This window comes from Gobius niger (assembly GCF_951799975.1).
Source record: "Gobius niger genome assembly, chromosome: 10".
NCBI lineage: Eukaryota > Metazoa > Chordata > Actinopteri > Gobiiformes > Gobiidae > Gobius > Gobius niger.
The window spans coordinates 4,770,640-4,788,909 of record NC_136861.1 but is presented as its reverse complement, the minus strand read 5'-3'; the positions used below and the strand labels follow the sequence as shown (position 1 = coordinate 4,788,909).

The following is an 18,270-nucleotide window of genomic DNA, read 5'->3' as shown; positions in this document are numbered from 1 at the left end:
GGGATTTAATGTTATGAGTAAACCGGACAAAAACCTGCAGCGTCTCCTCTTAAAACCACACATGCAGAATATTAGTTTTAACAAATTTAGCCGACACAGTAACAAAGTCTCACCGTCTTTGCAGAACAATCATCACCGAACCCGCAGAAAAAGGCTGTGTGCGTACGACAAGTGGCAAAATAAAACAACAGGTGAGAAGAATCCTCCTGCTCAAACTTACATAAATATTCTAATCCTCGGGAGTGTCTTTTTTTTTTTTACAGATTCGTCTCGGAAGAAAAAACGCGGCATTTCCACGGTAACAGTCTCCAACACATCAACAACACGCTTTTCTAAAACACCAATCAGAATAAAACACTTCTACTTTACAGTTTTGTTCGAACAAAAGTGGTTCAAGGAGTCGGGGAGCGAGGAGTACAGCCCGGTCCAGTCGACATCTAAGTGTTTGGAAACTCTCTTCGACGTGCGCAGTAACAAAGCAACTCGAAAACCAACGACCCGTCCACAAACCGGAGGCTGGTCGGACTCAGCACCGCGTTCTACCCAGAAAAGTCCGTCTGAAAGAACCTCTTACCACCCGCCTCTTTTCGTTTTTGTCACCATCAAGGAGCTTTTAGATTTGAGTAAAGCCAAACTGCAGAAAATGTCCTCGGTTCAGGTGGGGGTTAATGAAGGCGAGACTCTGCAGGTGAATATAGGGACAGAAAATATATACATTTAGAGCAGGGGTGTCCGAACTACAGCTCGCGGGCCAACAGCGGCCCGCGGCCCACTTTTGATTGGCCCGCTGCTGGTATTTTTTTGGCCTTAATTAAATACATCTAAAAAATAAATGACCAGGTTGGCGATGAAAACTTCAGCACAGAACTCCGAGTCAATCATGTTGGATTATGGGCTTTTGAAAAACGTAACTCCAGAGCGAGGCGCTGACGCTGTAGAAGAAGAAACAGCTACATTTAACACAGGGGTGCCCAAAGTGTGGCCAATTCCGTGACGTACTTTTCCGCAGGATCTGGTTAATACCAATTCTCTCCCATTCATTCTCATTGTTAAATATGGGTGCAGTACACTTTTTGGCCACCAGCGTCAAATTGGGGGCGCTGTTTCACTCCTTTCGCAAAGTTAAGGAAACACTGTTGTGGCGTCTTGTTGTTTATCACAGAGCGTTGTAGCAGCAACTTTCTCAAGTTTTCCAACTTTTATTGCAACAGTTCTTGACATTAACAAAGGTTTTCTTTGAGTTAACAAATGAATGAGGTAAAGTCACTGTGGCTTCTGTAAAACTGTTGTTTACATTGACGTTGATTTTGTTCAACTAAAACTAGGATTTTGCCATAGTTAACAGTTGTATGAATATAGATAGAATCAAATGGAATTATATACTGAAAAATAAAATAAAGTAACTATTATTATTTGCAGTTATATGTGTTTCGCACTCTGTTTGACCCGCGACCCACAGCCACTTTTTCATTTTGGCCCCGGAGACAAAAAGTTTGGGCACCCCTGGTTTAACAGCTTTGCCCGAGGAAGAACTCCAAACTGTGTGGATGTTGTGGAAACTCCAGGTCTGTCTTTGACGAGGGAACGGCACCAAAACATTTGTTTAAACCTCAAGAAAGTCACGATACGTCTGCTTTAAAAAGGTCGTAAGGAAGAAAACGCGCTAAAAACCCAAACACTGACCACAGCCTGGAAAGTCGATGTTTTCACCTGCAGCGTCTCGCATTATTTCTTGGCCTGGAGCGCCCTCCTGTGGCCGCAGGGGGCGTAACCATGGTTAAAGAGCAAACTACACGCTGCATTTAGCAACATTTGGCCAATAACAGACAGTCACAACATCGTAAACAGCCGAGAGCAGCTGAGAATCCTATTGTGGTAACTACGGTAACAGATTATGGTTAATGTCTCTGTAACAGCTGGACCGATCCACATGAAACAAAAAACGGAGTCCAGCGTCTCCCGTCAGCGCAAATGAACTGAGGTCACATGACTGTCCCGTAAAGGCGTCTGAAAGTGGAAACAATGTTCAAAACGAAGAGACTCTGAGCCGTGAGACGAACGAGGGGGGTCGGTGATTGATTATGGGCGTTAAAGTGTTGAGGCTTTTTTTTTTAAGACTGCGATGTTGTAAATCCCAGCTCAAACAAATGATTAAAAAGACAGTTTCAGACGGACTTTGCTCTTTGTAGAACGCGATGTGAGACGCTCGGGGACGCACCGTTTAGAGAGAATGACCTGAAACTGAAATATTTGCTTCTTTTCGCAGTAACATTTATCTGGAGTGTTGGTTTAAAAACATCTGGACTTATTGCTTTCTTTCCGGAGTGCAGAGATGGAGTGATGAGGAGGAGGAGGAGGAGGAGCCCGGTGGAATAACAGGAGGAAGCAGTTTGTGCAAAAAAAATCCTGGTCTTTCGTGTAGTTTGTTCAAACGACCAGCGGCGCCCACTCGCTCTCTGTGCGTCCGTACTGAGGAGACAAGACAGAGGAAGACGGGTTTATCAGTGAACAAAAGGACGGATATATAATAATAAATAAAGGCAGGTTTATTTGTAGAGCACAATTCATACACAAGGCAATTCAAAGTGCTTCACAGTTGCATAAATATAAGAAAACAAACACAATCAATAAAAACATCAACATAGAATTAATATAAAATACTTTCAGGTCTATGCATTTTTACGTTGTTTAGATTCGCTCTGTCTTGAGCACTATTTCACTCTGTCTTGAGCAATATTTCGCTCTGTCTTGAGCAATATTTCACTCTGTCTTGAGCAATATTTCGCTCTGTCTTGAGCAATATTTCGCTCTGTCTTGAGCACTATTTCGCTCTGTCTTGAGCACTATTTCGCTCTGTCTTGAGCAATATTTCGCTCTGTCTTGAGCAATATTTCACTCTGTCTTGAGCAATATTTCACTCTGTTTTGAGCAATATTTCGCTCTGTCTTGAGCAATATTTCACTCTGTCTTGAGCAATATTTCACTCTGTTTTGAGCAATATTTCGCTCTGTCTTGAGCAATATTTCACTCTGTCTTGAGCAATATTTCACTCTGTCTTGAGCAATATTTCGCTCTGTCTTGAGCAATATTTCGCTCTGTCTTGAGCAATATTTCGCTCTGTCTTGAGCAATATTTCACTCTGTCTTGAGCAATATTTCACTCTGTCTTGAGCAATATTTCGCTCTGTCTTGAGCAATATTTCACTCTGTCTTGAGCACTATTTCACTCTGTCTTGAGCAATATTTCACTCTGTCTTGAGCACTATTTCGCTCTGTCTTGAGCACTATTTCGCTCTGTCTTGAGCAATATTTCACTCTGTCTTGAGCAATATTTCACTCTGTCTTGAGCACTATTTCGCTCTGTCTTGAGCACTATTTCGCTCTGTCTTGAGCACTATTTCGCTCTGTCTTGAGCACTATTTCGCTCTGTCTTGAGCACTATTTCGCTCTGTCTTGAGCACTATTTCGCTCTGTCTTGAGCAATATTTCACTCTGTCTTGGGCAATATTTCACTCTGTTTTGAGCAATATTTCGCTCTGTCTTGAGCAATATTTCACTCTGTCTTGAGCAATATTTCACTCTGTCTTGAGCAATATTTCACTCTGTCTTGAGCAATATTTCACTCTGTCTTGAGCAATATTTCGCTCTGTCTTGAGCACTATTTCGCTCTGTCTTGAGCACTATTTCGCTCTGTCTTGAGCAATATTTCGCTCTGTCTTGGGCAATATTTCACTCTGTTTTGAGCAATATTTCGCTCTGTCTTGAGCAATATTTCACTCTGTCTTGAGCAATATTTCACTCTGTCTTGAGCAATATTTCACTCTGTCTTGAGCAATATTTCACTCTGTCTTGAGCAATATTTCGCTCTGTCTTGAGCAATATTTCGCTCTGTTTTGAGCAATATTTCACTCTGTCTTGAGCAATATTTCACTCTGTCTTGAGCAATATTTCGCTCTGTCTTGAGCAATATTTCACTCTGTCTTGAGCACTATTTCGCTCTGTTTTGAGCAATATTTCGCTCTGTTTTGAGCAATATTTCGCTCTGTTTTGAGCAATATTTCACTGTCTTGAGCAATATTTCACTCTGTCTTGAGCAAAAAAGGGAGCAAGAGCCTGATTAAACACACTAACCGTCCCTGACCTTCATCACTATGGAAACATGAGTCTGTAGGAGAAACACCCAGGCCATCAGAGATGTCAAAGACAAAGCTGGAGCTCAGAGACCCAGGACACTCAGATAAACTCATCATGAACATCACATAAACGTATTTGCTCGGGTGAAAAACACCCAGCGATCGTGTTCTAGGGTTAAAAATCCATTTGTGAACTGGTTCCTCTCCTCCTCCTCCTGTGGCCGCCCAGCTTTGAGCCCACAATTAGCTTTGTTTGTTTTCTTCATTGCAGTGAGCGCAACCTCCGCTTTTCACTGTCTCGCTCACTCCAAACTTTCCTTCTGCTGCTCGATTACAGTTTTCAGCTGCATATTTCACTACTTGCGGCTTGTAATCTGCAGATTATCATGTTCTGTTTGGGAGTGTTTGAGTTCAGAGCAGCTGATACTGGTACACAAGCCTAGAGCGCCCTCTAGCGCCCGTCAGTGTGAACACATATATTTGGATGATTTGAAAAGTGTGACTCGAGTCAAGTCTGTTTGTTGCTTTGGTCAGTAAGTCTCAAGTCCCGCCTCTTCAGTATGACTCGAGGTCATGTGACTCGTGTCTCACACACGTGTGGTGGAATAATGCGTGTAGGAGTTTTCACCTGAATGTCCGTGAGCTCTTTGTAAAAACGCTCGGCCAGTTTTGTGCCGTTCTGCTCGATGGGGATCTGGAACATCTGAAAGGAAAACACGGTTTATGCAGCGGCCGGTCTTTTTAATGCCATAATATAGTCCTTTACAAACACTCCAAATGCAGAGGAAGGAGGTCACGATTCAAAACCACTGAGCCCTGCATGTTCTGATGAAATAGCTGTGTCTTTGTCATCCAGGAAATGTAGATTAACCTTTGTGTGGCCAATTTGACCCGCTGTTACATTCCAGGCATTTGGATGCAAGGTGACACAAGGGGGCGCCCTTCCAACCTTCTCAGTGTAAACGTGAGTTGACTTTCTTCAGAGTGAGACACCATGAGTGACAGTAACATGAGGCTAAATACAGTGAGCTCTTTGTTTGCAGTAAAAAGGCTGAGGCCTCATTGCTCTTCAGGCACAGACTGAGAAGTGAAGAAGGAAGTCATGGAGCTTCTGCTTTAGACAGAACTTCAGACTTCTGCTGCAGGTAAGAGTCACATCATATTCTGAAACTCAAATCTGTAGCAAAAACATAATATATGGAAAATTATTATTACAATTACAAAAAGAAAAGTATTTGAAAATCCTGTATCTAATCAAAAAATTCGTTTTTTTTGTTTACTCTCATTCTAAAAAAACAAAAAACAAACCCTTGTCGTTTGTATCTGCTGTAGGTCATGTTTGTCCCAGTTCCTCTGAGTCGTGACTCTACAGCAGATACAAATGACCTGGGTTTGTTTGGGCTTTTTTTTTTTTCGAATGAGGGTGAACAAAAACTTTTTTTTTTATTAGATACAGGATTTTCTAATATTTTTCTTTTTGCAATTGCAACAATAATTTTCTATTTATTATGTTTTTGCTACATATTTGAGTTTCAGAATGTGATCTGACTCTCACATGCAGCAGAAGTCTGAAGTTCTGTCTAAAGCAGAAGCTCCATGACTTCCTTCTTCACTTCTCAGTCTGTGCCTGAAGAGCAATGAGGCCTCAGCCTTTTTACTGGAAACAAAGAGGTCACTGTATTTAGCCTCATGTTACTCTGTCACTCATGTCTGACCTAAAGTCTCACTCTGAAGAAAGTCAACTCACGTTTACACTGAGAAGGTTGGAAGGGCGCCCCCTTGTGTCACCTTGCATCCAAATGCCCGGAACATACCGGCCACAGGAACATACCGGCCACAGGAAGGTTAAATATGGGCGTGTTCGTCCCGTCCCGCAGCCGGAGACTCTCACCTGTCCTTTGTAGAGCAGACTCCCCACCGGACACACCACACACGCCGTCCCGGCCCCGAACACCTCCAGGACCCGGCCCGAGTCCAGCGCAGAGAGCATCTCCTGCATCCCCACCGTGCGCTCCGTCACCGTGAACTCGCCCTGGGGCAGAAGAGCAAACGCATAAATACTGGAACTGTGGAGGCCGAGACACAGCTGTAGAGACCGATCCAGATACTGAGGGTTTAACCTCTTACCCCCCGCTATAACCGAGCACATTTTCTCCAGTTACTCAAATCTAAAAGCTTCTCCACTTCCACTGGAGCTTGACATCGCTTTTTTGTCACATTTTGTCATTTTTTGTCACATTTTTGTAACATTTTGTCACATTTTACTCCAGTTCGCCTTTACTCAAATCTAAAAGCTTCTCGACTGGAGCTTATAGGTCAGGGTAACGCCTCATTTGAAAGCTAAGACCTGCAAAACTCATATAAACGATCTTTTTCATCGTTTTTTTTGTCACATTTTTGTAATTTTTTGTAACATTTTTGTCACATTTTTGTCATGTTTGATCCAATTTTTGTTATTTTTTCGTACATTTTTTATCAAATTTTTGTCGTTTTTTTGTCAATTTTTCATCAAATTTTTGTCATTTTTTATCACATTTTTGTCACATTTTTGTCACATTTTTTCGTCCATTTTAGTCATTTTTTTATCACATTTTTGTCATTTTTTGGTCACATTTTGTCACATTTTTCTCCAGTTCGCCTTTACTCAAATCTAAAAGCTTCTCGACTGGAGCTTATAGGTCAGGGTAACGCCTCATTTGAAAGCTAAGACCTGTAAAACTCATATAAACGATCTTTTTCATCGCTTTCTTGTCGCTCTTTGTTTCATTTTCATCCTCGTTTTGAAGCTTTTAGATTTGGGTAAAGTCAAACTGGAGACAATGTGCCCGGTTCAGGCGGGGCTTCAGAGGTCAAGAATCCGCCGAAATGAACCAAGACTCTTTCTTAAAAGCGGCTGCTGTGAGTGAATGTTCCTCTTTTGTGAGTCAGTGAAGTCTTTTCTTTCAAACGAGAGGCTACAGACTGTGGAGGTTTCTGCTGGGCCCCCCCCCATGAGTGCCCCCCCCCCCCAGCCTTTTGTTATGTAGAACTAACAAGTGCTCATCCCTGATTGTTAACCTCTGACCCCCCGCCTGAACCGAGCACTTCGTCTCCAGTTCAACCAAGTGTCAAAATGGCCACAAAAACGAGGATGAAAATGCAACAAAAAAATAAAGTAATTTGGCTTTAAGCTCTTAACTCCCACCCCCATTTCTTGACTGGAGAGCTATAGGGCTCATTTGAAAGCTAAGACCAACAAAACTGATCTTTTTCCTTGCTTTGTTGCCATGTTGTGATTTTTTTTAGCGCATTTTTACAACTTTTTCGGGATTTTTCGACATCCATCACTTTTTCTGTCATTTATTCTATTCATTGCTTTTTTTAATCTTTTTTGTGTGTGCATTTTTTGTCATATTATTGCCCCCCTTTCCATCGCTTTTTTTGTTTTTTTTCGTCAATTTTTTATCACATTTTTGACATTTTTTTGTCCAAATTTTTGTCATTTTTTCGTCAATTTTTGTCCATTTCTTGTGACATTTTTGTGACATTTTCGTCACTTTTTCATCAATTTTTCGTCAATTTTTTGTCAATGTTTTCTCACTTTTTTGTCACATTTCCATCATTGTTTTCGTCTCAGTTTTGTTGCTATTTTCACAGCTTTTTCCCAGAAGCTTTTGGACTGGGGTAAAGCCAAACTGGAGAAAATGGTGGGAGTTAAGGGGTTTTTAACAGACCGAGGTCTTCATTTCCTGCAGTGATCGTGAAATCAGTAACTCTCAGCAGCTTTATAGGAACAGTGTCGGGGGCCGGATCTTACCCAGGTCCGGGCCAGGTCTAGCAGAGACTGTCGCGTCACTCCGGGCAGAATGAGCCCGTCCTCCAGCGGCGGAGTCACCAGCTCCTTCTCTGTTGGACACAAACACACCGACACGTCAGGACCAAAGTCAATTGTCAGATTTATTGCTCTGTTTCATTGCCTTAAAGGGGCTAAATGCAAGTTAGCCATTTTATGCTCACTACTGCCACCTCAGGTCATACGTGTAACTGCATCTTCTATATAAAGCTCGTGCATGACGGCAATTCGGACCCGAAGTAACACCGTTTTTAGTGACAGCGCAGGATTGTTGTAACATTTAGGGGTAAGAAAATACATAATTTTAACATTTTTAAACTCTGTATAGTCCCTTTAATGTTTGGCGCAGCCCCGTGAGGAAACTTCTGTCTAAACTCCCACCTGAACCGAGCACATTTTCTCCAGTTTGGCTTTACCCCAGTCCAAAAGCTTCTGGAAAAAAGTGGTGAAAATAGCAACAAAACTGAGACGAAAACAATGATAGAAATGTGACAAAAAAGTGACGAAAAATGGTTGAAAAAGTGGCAAAAATGTCACAAAAATGTCACAAGAAATTGGCAAAAAATGGACGAAAAAATGACAAAAATGTGACAAAAATGTGATAAAAAATTGACAAAAAAAATTACAAAAATGTAACAAAAAATGACAAAAAAATGACAAAAAAGTTACAAAAATGAGTTGAATACCCAACAAAAAAATGATGGAAAAATGACCAAAATGTGACAAAAATGTGATGAAAAATTGTCAAAAAAAAATTACAAAAATGTAACAAAAAAATACAAAATTTGGATAAAAAATTGACGACAAAATGAAAACAATGTGACAAAAAATTACAAAAAATTGATTAAAAAATGACGAAAAAATGACCAAAATGTGACAAAAATGTGATATAAAATTGACAAAAAAAGTACAAAAATGTAACGAAAAAATGACATTTTGACAAAAAATGTGACAAAAAAATGTGACAAAAAAATGACAAAAAATGACAAAAAATGTATTAAAAAATGACGAAAAAATGACAAAAATGTGATTAAAATTTGACAAAAAAATGACAAAAAATTGACAAAAAAAAAAACAAAACAAAAAAAAATGACAAAAAAATGACAAAAAAGTTACAAAAATGAGTTGAATACCCGACAAAAAAATGATGGGAAAAAAATCTGATGACGTGAGGAAAAAGATCCTCTCGGTTCAGGCGGGAGTTAAGAGGTTAAACTTCCTCACTCGTCTGCAATAACTGGGACAGGTCCAAACCCGTCGTGTCCTCATCCAGCTCTGTCTGCGGTGTTTACTGCTCACCGGGGCGGGGGCAGCAGGACGCCCTCCCACTTTTATAAAAGTAAATGTACCAGCAGGTCGCTGTGCTATTGGAAAATTTGAGAGAAAAGTCTTGTATTTCCAGAGACAGCGCTGGTGTTGTGATGTCAAGTTGGGGAGATGTTTCCTCTCTGGGGCCGAGATAATAACGAACTATTCAATGATCTAAAACACTTTTAACGTTCACGGGTGAAATGGCAGGGAAGAATAACCAGAGGTGCACATCCCCGGCGGGTAAAGAAGCCCGTCTGGCTCTGACCTCCGTTGGGTTTGGTCCAGTAGATGAAGAGGTTCATGGTGCCCACTTCAGTGATCTCCTCGTCGGGGCCGTAGAGCCACAGCACCTGCTGACAGCCGCGCTTCACCGCCTCGTTCTGCACCGCGATGGTCGGACCGTAGTTTCTGAGGAACAGCAGAGTCAGAGATCATGTTAGGAAGAAAACATCATGACTCTCAGACCAACCTGTCTCCGACGTACAAGAGCACATGGTTCACAGCAGGGGGAGGCAAGTTTACTTGGCGGAGGGGCCGATATTCTTTATTGTAAACAGACCGAGGGCCAAAGCCACTGATTATTAGCCCAAAACTTAAATGAGATAAATGACTTAAAATTGCTTGAATAAAAGTTCTTCTATGTTCAATTTGAGTCGGTTTGAACTAACCAAGATACAAATTCTAGCACCAATGGAACAAGAATAAAACACACTTTTTTTCAAAAAGTGTAACATTTTGTCACATTTTTGTCATTTTTTCCTCAATTTTTTGTCACATTTTTGTCATTTTTTTATCACATTTTTGTCATTTTTTCGTCAATTTTTTGTCACATTTTTGTCATTTTTTGTCACATTTTTGTCATTTTTTGTCACATTTTTGTCATTTTTTGTCACATTTTTGTCATTTTTTGTCACATTTTTGTCACTTTTTTGTCACATTTCCATCATTGTTTTCGTCTCAGTTTTGTTGCTATTTCCACAGCTTTTTTCCAGAAGCTTTTGGATTGGGGTAAAGCCAAACTGGAGAAAAGGTGCTTGGTTCAGGTGGGAGTTAAGGGGTATGTTCTGCCTGAACTAATCCAAGATACAAACCCTATAGCGCCAATGGAACAAGACTAAAACCCACTTGAAATCAGACAAATAATTGTTTTTCACTTGAAATGACACAAAATTATCTGAATTAAAAGAATAGCTACTACTAGAGGTTTTATCTCATCTCAGACCAGACCAAATCCACTCAAACCTTAGATTTAATCTCTTAATTCAAGTAGATTTATGTCATTTCTTCCTTAAAACGATTATGCTTTTTCCAGTGCACTTCCTTCAAATGCCAGTGTTCTACATAATATACACTGTATAACATAATTGGGTGTATTGACAGTGTTTCTACCCATTTAACTCTAATAATGTTAAAAGTACTCTCTGGTTTGTGTGATAATGTTTCTCAAAATTATCTTGAGGGCCAGAGGTTCTGTGCTGAAGGGCCGGATTTGGCCCTCGGGCCTGACGTTGCCTTACCCTTGGCATATAGCATTAACCACTTAACTTCCGCCTGAACCGAGAGGATCTTTTTTCTGATTTTTTCTCAGATTTTTTTTTTTTCATCATTTTTTTTGTTGGGTATTCAACTCATTTTTGTAACTTTTTCGTATTTTTTTATCACATTTTTGTCATTCTTTCGTAAAATTTGTATCATTTTTTTGTCATTTTTTTGTCAATTTTTTTATCACATTTCTTGTCAATTTCTTGTGACATTTTTGCCACTTTGTCATCCATTTTTCGTTACTTTTTTGTCAATGTTTTCTCACTTTTTTGTCACATCTTCATCACTGTTTTCGCCTCAGTTTTGTCTCTTTTTTCACAGCTTTTGTCCAGAAGCTTTTGGACTGGGGTAAAGCCAAACTGGAGAAAATGTGCTCTGTTCAGGCGGGAGTTAAGGGGTTAATTGAGTTTTTGAATAAAGTGGTTATTACTGAGAGTTACGGGAGTTCTGCCTCTCACGTGATGCAGTAAATAAACTACAGCCGCTCAGTATTTCCTGATCTAAAGCCTTTAATCTCCTCCTCTTCAGCAGATTTACACAGATTTATACTCGGTCAGAGCTCCGCGATAAACACTGTGTCTGCTCTGTTTGCTGTCGGCCTCCTGGATCTGGGCCGGACTCTTTTGTTCTTGGTCTTATGTAACGGCAGCTTCGGTCTTTCATGCGAGACCGGCCTGAGATTTACAACATACAAACACACGGACTTTAGCGCCGCGCTGCAGGAAGAGCGAGGCAAACCTAACAAGCTAAAACTGTCTCTTTGACTAAAACATGACGTTAACGAGTTTTCCTTGAATAAAAGCTGCACAGTCACATGACTCTCAGTCTCCAGTGTGAGCAGGGACTGACAGTGATGTCACTGGGACTTCAGTGTTTTTCCAGTGGGATAGTGTGAATATGAACACAGAAAACATGACGCTGAATGAACGTGCAGACGCTGTTAAAGGGATATTTCAGGATTTTTGACATAGGGCCTCATTTCCTAGTTATCCAGAGTGTTGCTGATTCCTGGAGATATTATATATATATCTTATATATATTTTGTAATTCACGCAGTTCTTATCTTTGAAGAGTTACGTGGCGCTAGGCTAGTGCAAGGCTAGTGCATTTCTATGGTATCAGCTAGCCTGCATTAAAAACAGTGTGACCCGCTCCACAGAGCACCTGAGGCAAATCACTTATAACACCAGACTAACCATATAAATGTCTGTGTCCATAGACATTTTGCATTTAAAATAACTTATACCAGGGTCTGGGTGATACTGGATTCTGATTGGCTGGTGCATTATTTTGGTGTAACCGCACACGTAGTCCGGTAGTTAAATCACTGGGATATCACTCCGCTGTGGCGTCGCCATAGCAACGCATGACACAGCTGAATCAGATAAAGGCGTCATTAGTGACTGACAGGAACGTATGAGATGGATTTTGTTTAATTTCAGCGTTTTTGGCCAAAACAAAACGTTTGATAAATGTTTGTAGAGGAGAGTGAGCAGCTAGGTTAGCTACTGTTAATAACATATGAGCTTTACATTTCTATTGAAAACGGTTAAGGCTATTCATCATTTTCAGGCGTACATAAAATGATCCTGCATTGAAGCATATTTGTCTGGATTAGTAAAGTCAAACATAAAAGTTTCAGTTGGGGGGGCCCAGGTGTGAGCGACTCCACCGCAGCTGTTTCCATAAACAGTTGAGCTGGTTGAGCTAGCTAGCTAACTTCAGGTTAAACCTTGTAAAAGTGAAATAACTCCTGCCCACGAGTGCCGCATATCGGTGTTTCCTTCCAGGGAAAAGTGTTTCCGGGTTAGTCCTGTTGTGTTGTGATTCTGTGCTGATGTTGTGTCGTTGAGCCTGACTGAGATCCTCGTAATAGCTGCGGAGAATGACTCGCTCTGAGACCAGCCTTCAGTGACCGGCTAATAACACACAAAATAGTCCCGTAGTCTGGCAGATTTAGTGAGTTTAGTCAATGAAAAAAACATTTGTTATAAATGTTACGTTTGTGGGACCCTGGTATAAGCGGATTAAACAACGAGGAGCCGCATTAGACGTTATAATGCAGGAGGAACTCCATTATAACCGTCTAATGCACGGCTCCGAGTTGTTTAATCCTTGCTTATATTTGAGCAGCATCAGCTTCGCTACGCAGCGGCGGAGTGATCTGCTAGAAAATAGTCCCTCAAAATGCCTTTTTCCTCGTATTGTTGCTGTGTTGTGTCACCTTTTGTATGTTTTTTTCTTTTTCTTTTTTGTCACATTTTTGTTGAATTTTTGTCACATTTTTGTTGAATTTTTGTCACATTTTTGTCACATTTTTGTCACGTTTACATCCTTCTTTTCTTCTCATTTTTTGCGGCTATTTTGGTGCTTTTTGATTAGGGTAAAGCCAAACTGGAGAAAATAGGATCCGTTCAGGTGGGAGTTAAGAGGTTAATAAACGACCGGGACGCCATGATCCGAAAAGCCCTGCTCACAATCAGGACATTCCTCACTATTGTGGGGGAATCCGTCTGTCAAAATATTTTCATAAGCCTGAAGGCGCAGATAAAGACTGCGAGAGGAGAGAGAACGGAAAGTTGTTAAAACTCTAAAACTGGGGCCATTTTGATGAGAGCAGGAATCCCACAGACACAGTGTCCTCAGGAAAGTTCTGAGAGAGGAGGAGGAGGACGAGGAGGACGAGGAGGACGAGGAGGAGGAGCACAGATGGTACAGGCCTGCACTGCACCGGCCCACAATAAACTGCTACGTCTATTGATCGTAATTTGGATGCACTTTACAAAACTCAACCAGGTGTATCTGACACTTGAGTTTTGTTTCCCAGATAATCTCACCTATAATGAACAATGGGCCTCTCGGACATAACATCACTCCTGCCTCTCACATCATATTAACCTCGTAACCCCCACCTGAACAGATCCCATTTCTCCAGTTTGGCTTTACCCTTATCAAAAAGATAATTGGGGAGAAAAGCCACAAAACAGCCACAAAAAATGAGAAGAAAACAAGGATGTAAACGCAACAAAAATGTGACAAAAACTCAACCAAAGAGTGACAAAAATTCAACAAAAATGTGACAAAAATTCAACAAAAATGTGAGAAAAATGCAACAAAAATGTGACAAAAATTCAACAAAAAAGTGACAAAAATTCAACAAAAATGTGACAAAAATTCAACAAAAAAGTGACAAAAATTCAACAAAAAAGTGACAAAAATTCAACAAAAAAGTGACAAAAATTCAACAAAAATGTGACAAAAATTCAACAAAAATGTGACAAAAATGCAACAAAAAAGTGACAAAAATTCAACAAAAAAGTGACAAAAATTCAACAAAAAAGTGACAAAAATTCAACAAAAAAGTGAAAAAAATTCAACAAAAAAGTGAAAAAAATTCTACAAAAATGCAACAAAAATTCAACAAAAATGTGACAAAAATTCAACAAAAATTCAACAAAAAAGTGACAAAAATTCAACAAAAAAGTGACAAAAATTCAACAAAAAAGTGACAAAAATTCAACAAAAAAGTGACAAAAATTCTACAAAAATGTGACAAAAATTCAACAAAAATGTGACAAAAATTCAACAAAAAGTCAACAAAAATGTGAGAAAAATTAAACAAAAAAGTGACAAAAATTTAACAAAAATGTGAGAAAAATATGAGAAAAATGTGTCAAAAATGTGTCAAAAATGTGTCAAAAATTAAACAAAAATTAAACAAAAATGTGACAAAAATTCATCAAAAAAGTGACAAAAATTCAACAAAAATGTGACAAAAATAAGAGTTAAAGAGGGTATAACTCCCTCCTAGACCCAAAGAACCTCAAACCTCGATTTTTATACATTTTAGACAAACGTCTGCAAAGAAGTGCATGCTGGGAGTTGTCCGGTGACTCGCCCTCCTGCTCCTCAACTCCGTGCCACAGTTTGGAAAAGCTTCTTCTTCACACTCACCCTCCCATCTTGTAGGCGCCGACTCCGCCCTTCCACGCCCTCACGAAGGCGGGGTCGGCGAGCAGCGACACCGGGTTGAAGGAGCCGGTGGCGAAGTACGGTCCCACGGGTCCCACGATGACGAAGATCATGGCTTTACTGGGACGGGACACTCCCAGAGACGGCTGCGGGGGCGGGACACACACATGAGGGTTAGCATCAGACTGACGGGCCGCGGGAAAGGAGCCGCAGGGCGCACCTCGGTCCCGATGAAGGTGGGCCGGAGGTAGAGGCTGGCGCTCTGGGAGAAAGGAACCCAGTCCTGATCGAGCTCCACCAGCTTCTTAATGCACTGCAGCAGCTCCGACTTATCGAACGACTGCAACACACACAGACGTTTGGAAATACTGTTACTCAAAATACCGACAGAACAGCTTCATATCCAACACAAAGGTACAAAGTTCTTCTTGGGCTCTGATGTTTCATATTTCAAAAGGCTTGTTGCTGAACTTCTTTTAAGCCCCGCCCCGTTTCCTTGAATGAGGCTGATCTTCTCAGCCTGGACAGCGGGGCGTGTCAGGGTGTGGTGGTCGCAGGTGTCTAGGGGGTGGGGCTAAAAGCTAAATGCTAATCGCAGTAGAATGCTGATGTCTAAAGTCGTGCAATGTTTCAGCCTCTCTGTGCATCCACTGCAAAATGTACCCGACTAAAAACAAGGGAAAAGATCTTAAAATAAGACCGACAGGATCTTTTTCCTCACGTCGTCAGATTTTTTTTCCAGCATTTTTTTGTGGGGTATTCAACTCATTTTTATAACTTTTTTGTCATTTTTTCTTTAATTTTTTAATCAATTTTTCATCACATTTTTGGTAGTTTTTTTGTCAATTTTTTGTCAAATTTTTATCAATTTTTTGTCATTTTATTGTCACATTTTGTAACATTTTTGTCACAATTTGTCATTTTTTGGGTAATTTTTTGTCACTTTTTTCATTATTGTCACTTTTTTGTCATTTTTTTTTTCATTTTTGTCATTTATTAGTCAAATTTTTGTCATTTTTTTGTCACTTTTTTCATTTTTTGTCACTTTTTTTTCATTTTTTCGTCAAATTTTTGTCATTTTTTGTCATTTTTTTATTTTTTTGTCACTTTTCTGTCACTTTTTTCATTTTTTTTCATTTTTTTGTCACTTTTTTCATTTTTTGTCACTTTTTTGTCACTTTTTTCATTTTTTTGTCAAATTTTTGTCATTTTTTTGTTACATTTTGTAACATTTTTGTCACATTTTGTCATTTTTGGGGTAATTTTTTGTCACTTTTTTCATTTTTTGTCTTTTTTCACTTTTTGTCATTTTTTGTCACTTTTCATTTTTTCGTCAAATTTTTGTCAATTTCTTGTGACATTTTTTGCCACTTTTTCATCAATTTTTCATCACTTTTTTGTCAATGTTTTCTCGCTTTTTTGTCACATTTCCATCATTGTTTTCGTCTCAGTTTTGTTGCTATTTTCCCAGCTTTTTTCCAGAAGCTTTTGGACTGGGTTAAAGCCAAACTGGAGAAAATGTGAGCTGATGGTGCTTTAGGTGGTTTTATTTAGAGGTGATGGTGCTTTAGGTGGTTTTATTTAGAGGTGATGGTGCTTTAGGTGGTTTTATTTAGAGGTGATGGTGCTTTAGGTGGTTTTATTTAGAGAAGATGGTGCTTTAGGTGGTTTTACTTAGAGGTGATGGTGCTTTAGGTGGTTTTATTTAGAGGTGATGGTGCTTTAGGTGGTTTTACTTAGAGGTGATGGTGCTTTAGGTGGTTTTATTTAGAGAAGATGGTGCTTTAGGTGGTTTTACTTAGAGGTGATGGTGCTTTAGGTGGTTTTATTTAGAGGTGATGGTGCTTTAGGTGGTTTTACTTAGAGGTGATGGTGCTTTAGGTGGTTTTATTTAGAGAAGATGGTGCTTTAGGTGGTTTTACTTAGAGGTGATGGTGCTTTAGGTGGTTTTATTTAGAGGTGATGGTGCTTTAGGTGGTTTTACTTAGAGGTGATGGTGCTTTAGGTGGTTTTACTTAGAGGTGATGGTGCTTTAGGTGGTTTTATTTAGAGGTGATGGTGCTTTAGGTGGTTTTATTTAGAGGTGATGGTGCTTTATGTGGTTTTACTTAGAGGTGATGGTGCTTTAGGTGGTTTTATTTAGAGGTGATGGTGCTTTAGGTGGTTTTATTTAGAGGTGATGGTGCTTTATGTGGTTTTACTTAGAGGTGATGGTGCTTTAGGTGGTTTTACTTAGAGGTGATGGTGCTTTAGGTGGTTTTATTTAGAGGTGATGGTGCTTTAGGTGGTTTTACTTAGAGGTGATGGTGCTTTAGGTGGTTTTACTTAGAGGTGATGGTGCTTTAGGTGGTTTTATTTAGAGGTGATGGTGCTTTAGGTGGTTTTACTTAGAGGTGATGGTGCTTTATGTGGTTTTACTTAGAGGTGATGGTGCTTTAGGTGGTTTTACTTAGAGGTGATGGTGCTTTAGGTGGTTTTACTTAGAGGTGATGGTGCTTTAGGTGGTTTTACTTAGAGGTGATGGTGCTTTAGGTGGTTTTATTTAGAGGTGATGGTGCTTTAGGTGGTTTTATTTAGAGGTGATGGTGCTTTAGGTGGTTTTATTTAGAGGTGATGGTGCTTTAGGTGGTTTTACTTAGAGGTGATGGTGCTTTAGGTGGTTTTATTTAGAGGTGATGGTGCTTTAGGTGGTTTTATTTAGAGGTGATGGTGCTTTAGGTGGTTTTATTTAGAGGTGATGGTGCTTTAGGTGGTTTTACTTAGAGGTGATGGTGCTTTAGGTGGTTTTATTTAGAGGTGATGGTGCTTTAGGTTTTGTAACCGTGGTTGTGACGCGTCTCCGAGGTGAAAGACTGAGCAGCGCTTCAAGGACAAATGGAAACTAACGCCGGGGGAGTGAGGGTCATAAACGGAGTTGGAAATAGACCAGGAGCCGACGATCGCACGGTCACAGCTCGACCCGTCCGTGAACACAACGCGCTGCTTTCAAGGAACGTCAGGACTCGCTGATCCGAGACATTCAGGCCACGGCTCAGGTTTATGGGCTCAGGGTTTACACAGGCCAAGGCAGATGTAATGTCAACAGGACTCATTTTAAAGCCCTGACTTAGTCTCTATTAGAGAACTGTGCGAGACTGTTTTTTTATCCCGCTGAATTTCTGACAAATTGACTGAACAACTCTGCTTAACCTCTTAACTCCCACCTGAACATGTTTTCTCTTCCAAATCTAAAAGCTTCTACAAAACAGCAATAAAAAGCGAGAAGAAAATGATGTAAACACAACACTATTGTAAAAACTAAGACTAAGAGAGGGTGGTGGTGGTGGTTACTCACGGGCAAACTGCTGCGCATGGCGCTGCGGTGCATCCTCTCCATGTTCAGCATCGGCCTGAAGAGTCGGATGTGGTTATCGGCCCCTCGGAACGCCTTCATCCCCTCGAACAGCTGGGACACACCAGCACACAGAAATGTCAGTCATTG

The 18,270-nt window shown here is 40.3% G+C and overlaps 1 protein-coding gene across 1 annotated transcript in view; it reads right to left on the bottom strand.

The window, feature by feature from the left end:
- Positions 1-2,247: 2,247 nt before the first annotated feature.
- Positions 2,248-18,270, bottom strand: part of bcat2 (branched chain amino-acid transaminase 2, mitochondrial) — a 29,669-nt gene continuing 13,646 nt past the window's right edge. The window contains exons 4-11 of the mRNA XM_079564534.1: positions 18,124-18,234; positions 15,010-15,129; positions 14,772-14,935; positions 9,541-9,683; positions 7,929-8,017; positions 6,024-6,164; positions 4,761-4,835; positions 2,248-2,469 (exon numbers count right to left, since the gene is read on the bottom strand). Coding sequence (XP_079420660.1) covers positions 2,428-2,469; positions 4,761-4,835; positions 6,024-6,164; positions 7,929-8,017; positions 9,541-9,683; positions 14,772-14,935; positions 15,010-15,129; positions 18,124-18,234 — 885 coding nt within the window. The 3' untranslated portion in view covers positions 2,248-2,427. The remainder of the gene's footprint in view (positions 2,470-4,760; positions 4,836-6,023; positions 6,165-7,928; positions 8,018-9,540; positions 9,684-14,771; positions 14,936-15,009; positions 15,130-18,123; positions 18,235-18,270) is intronic.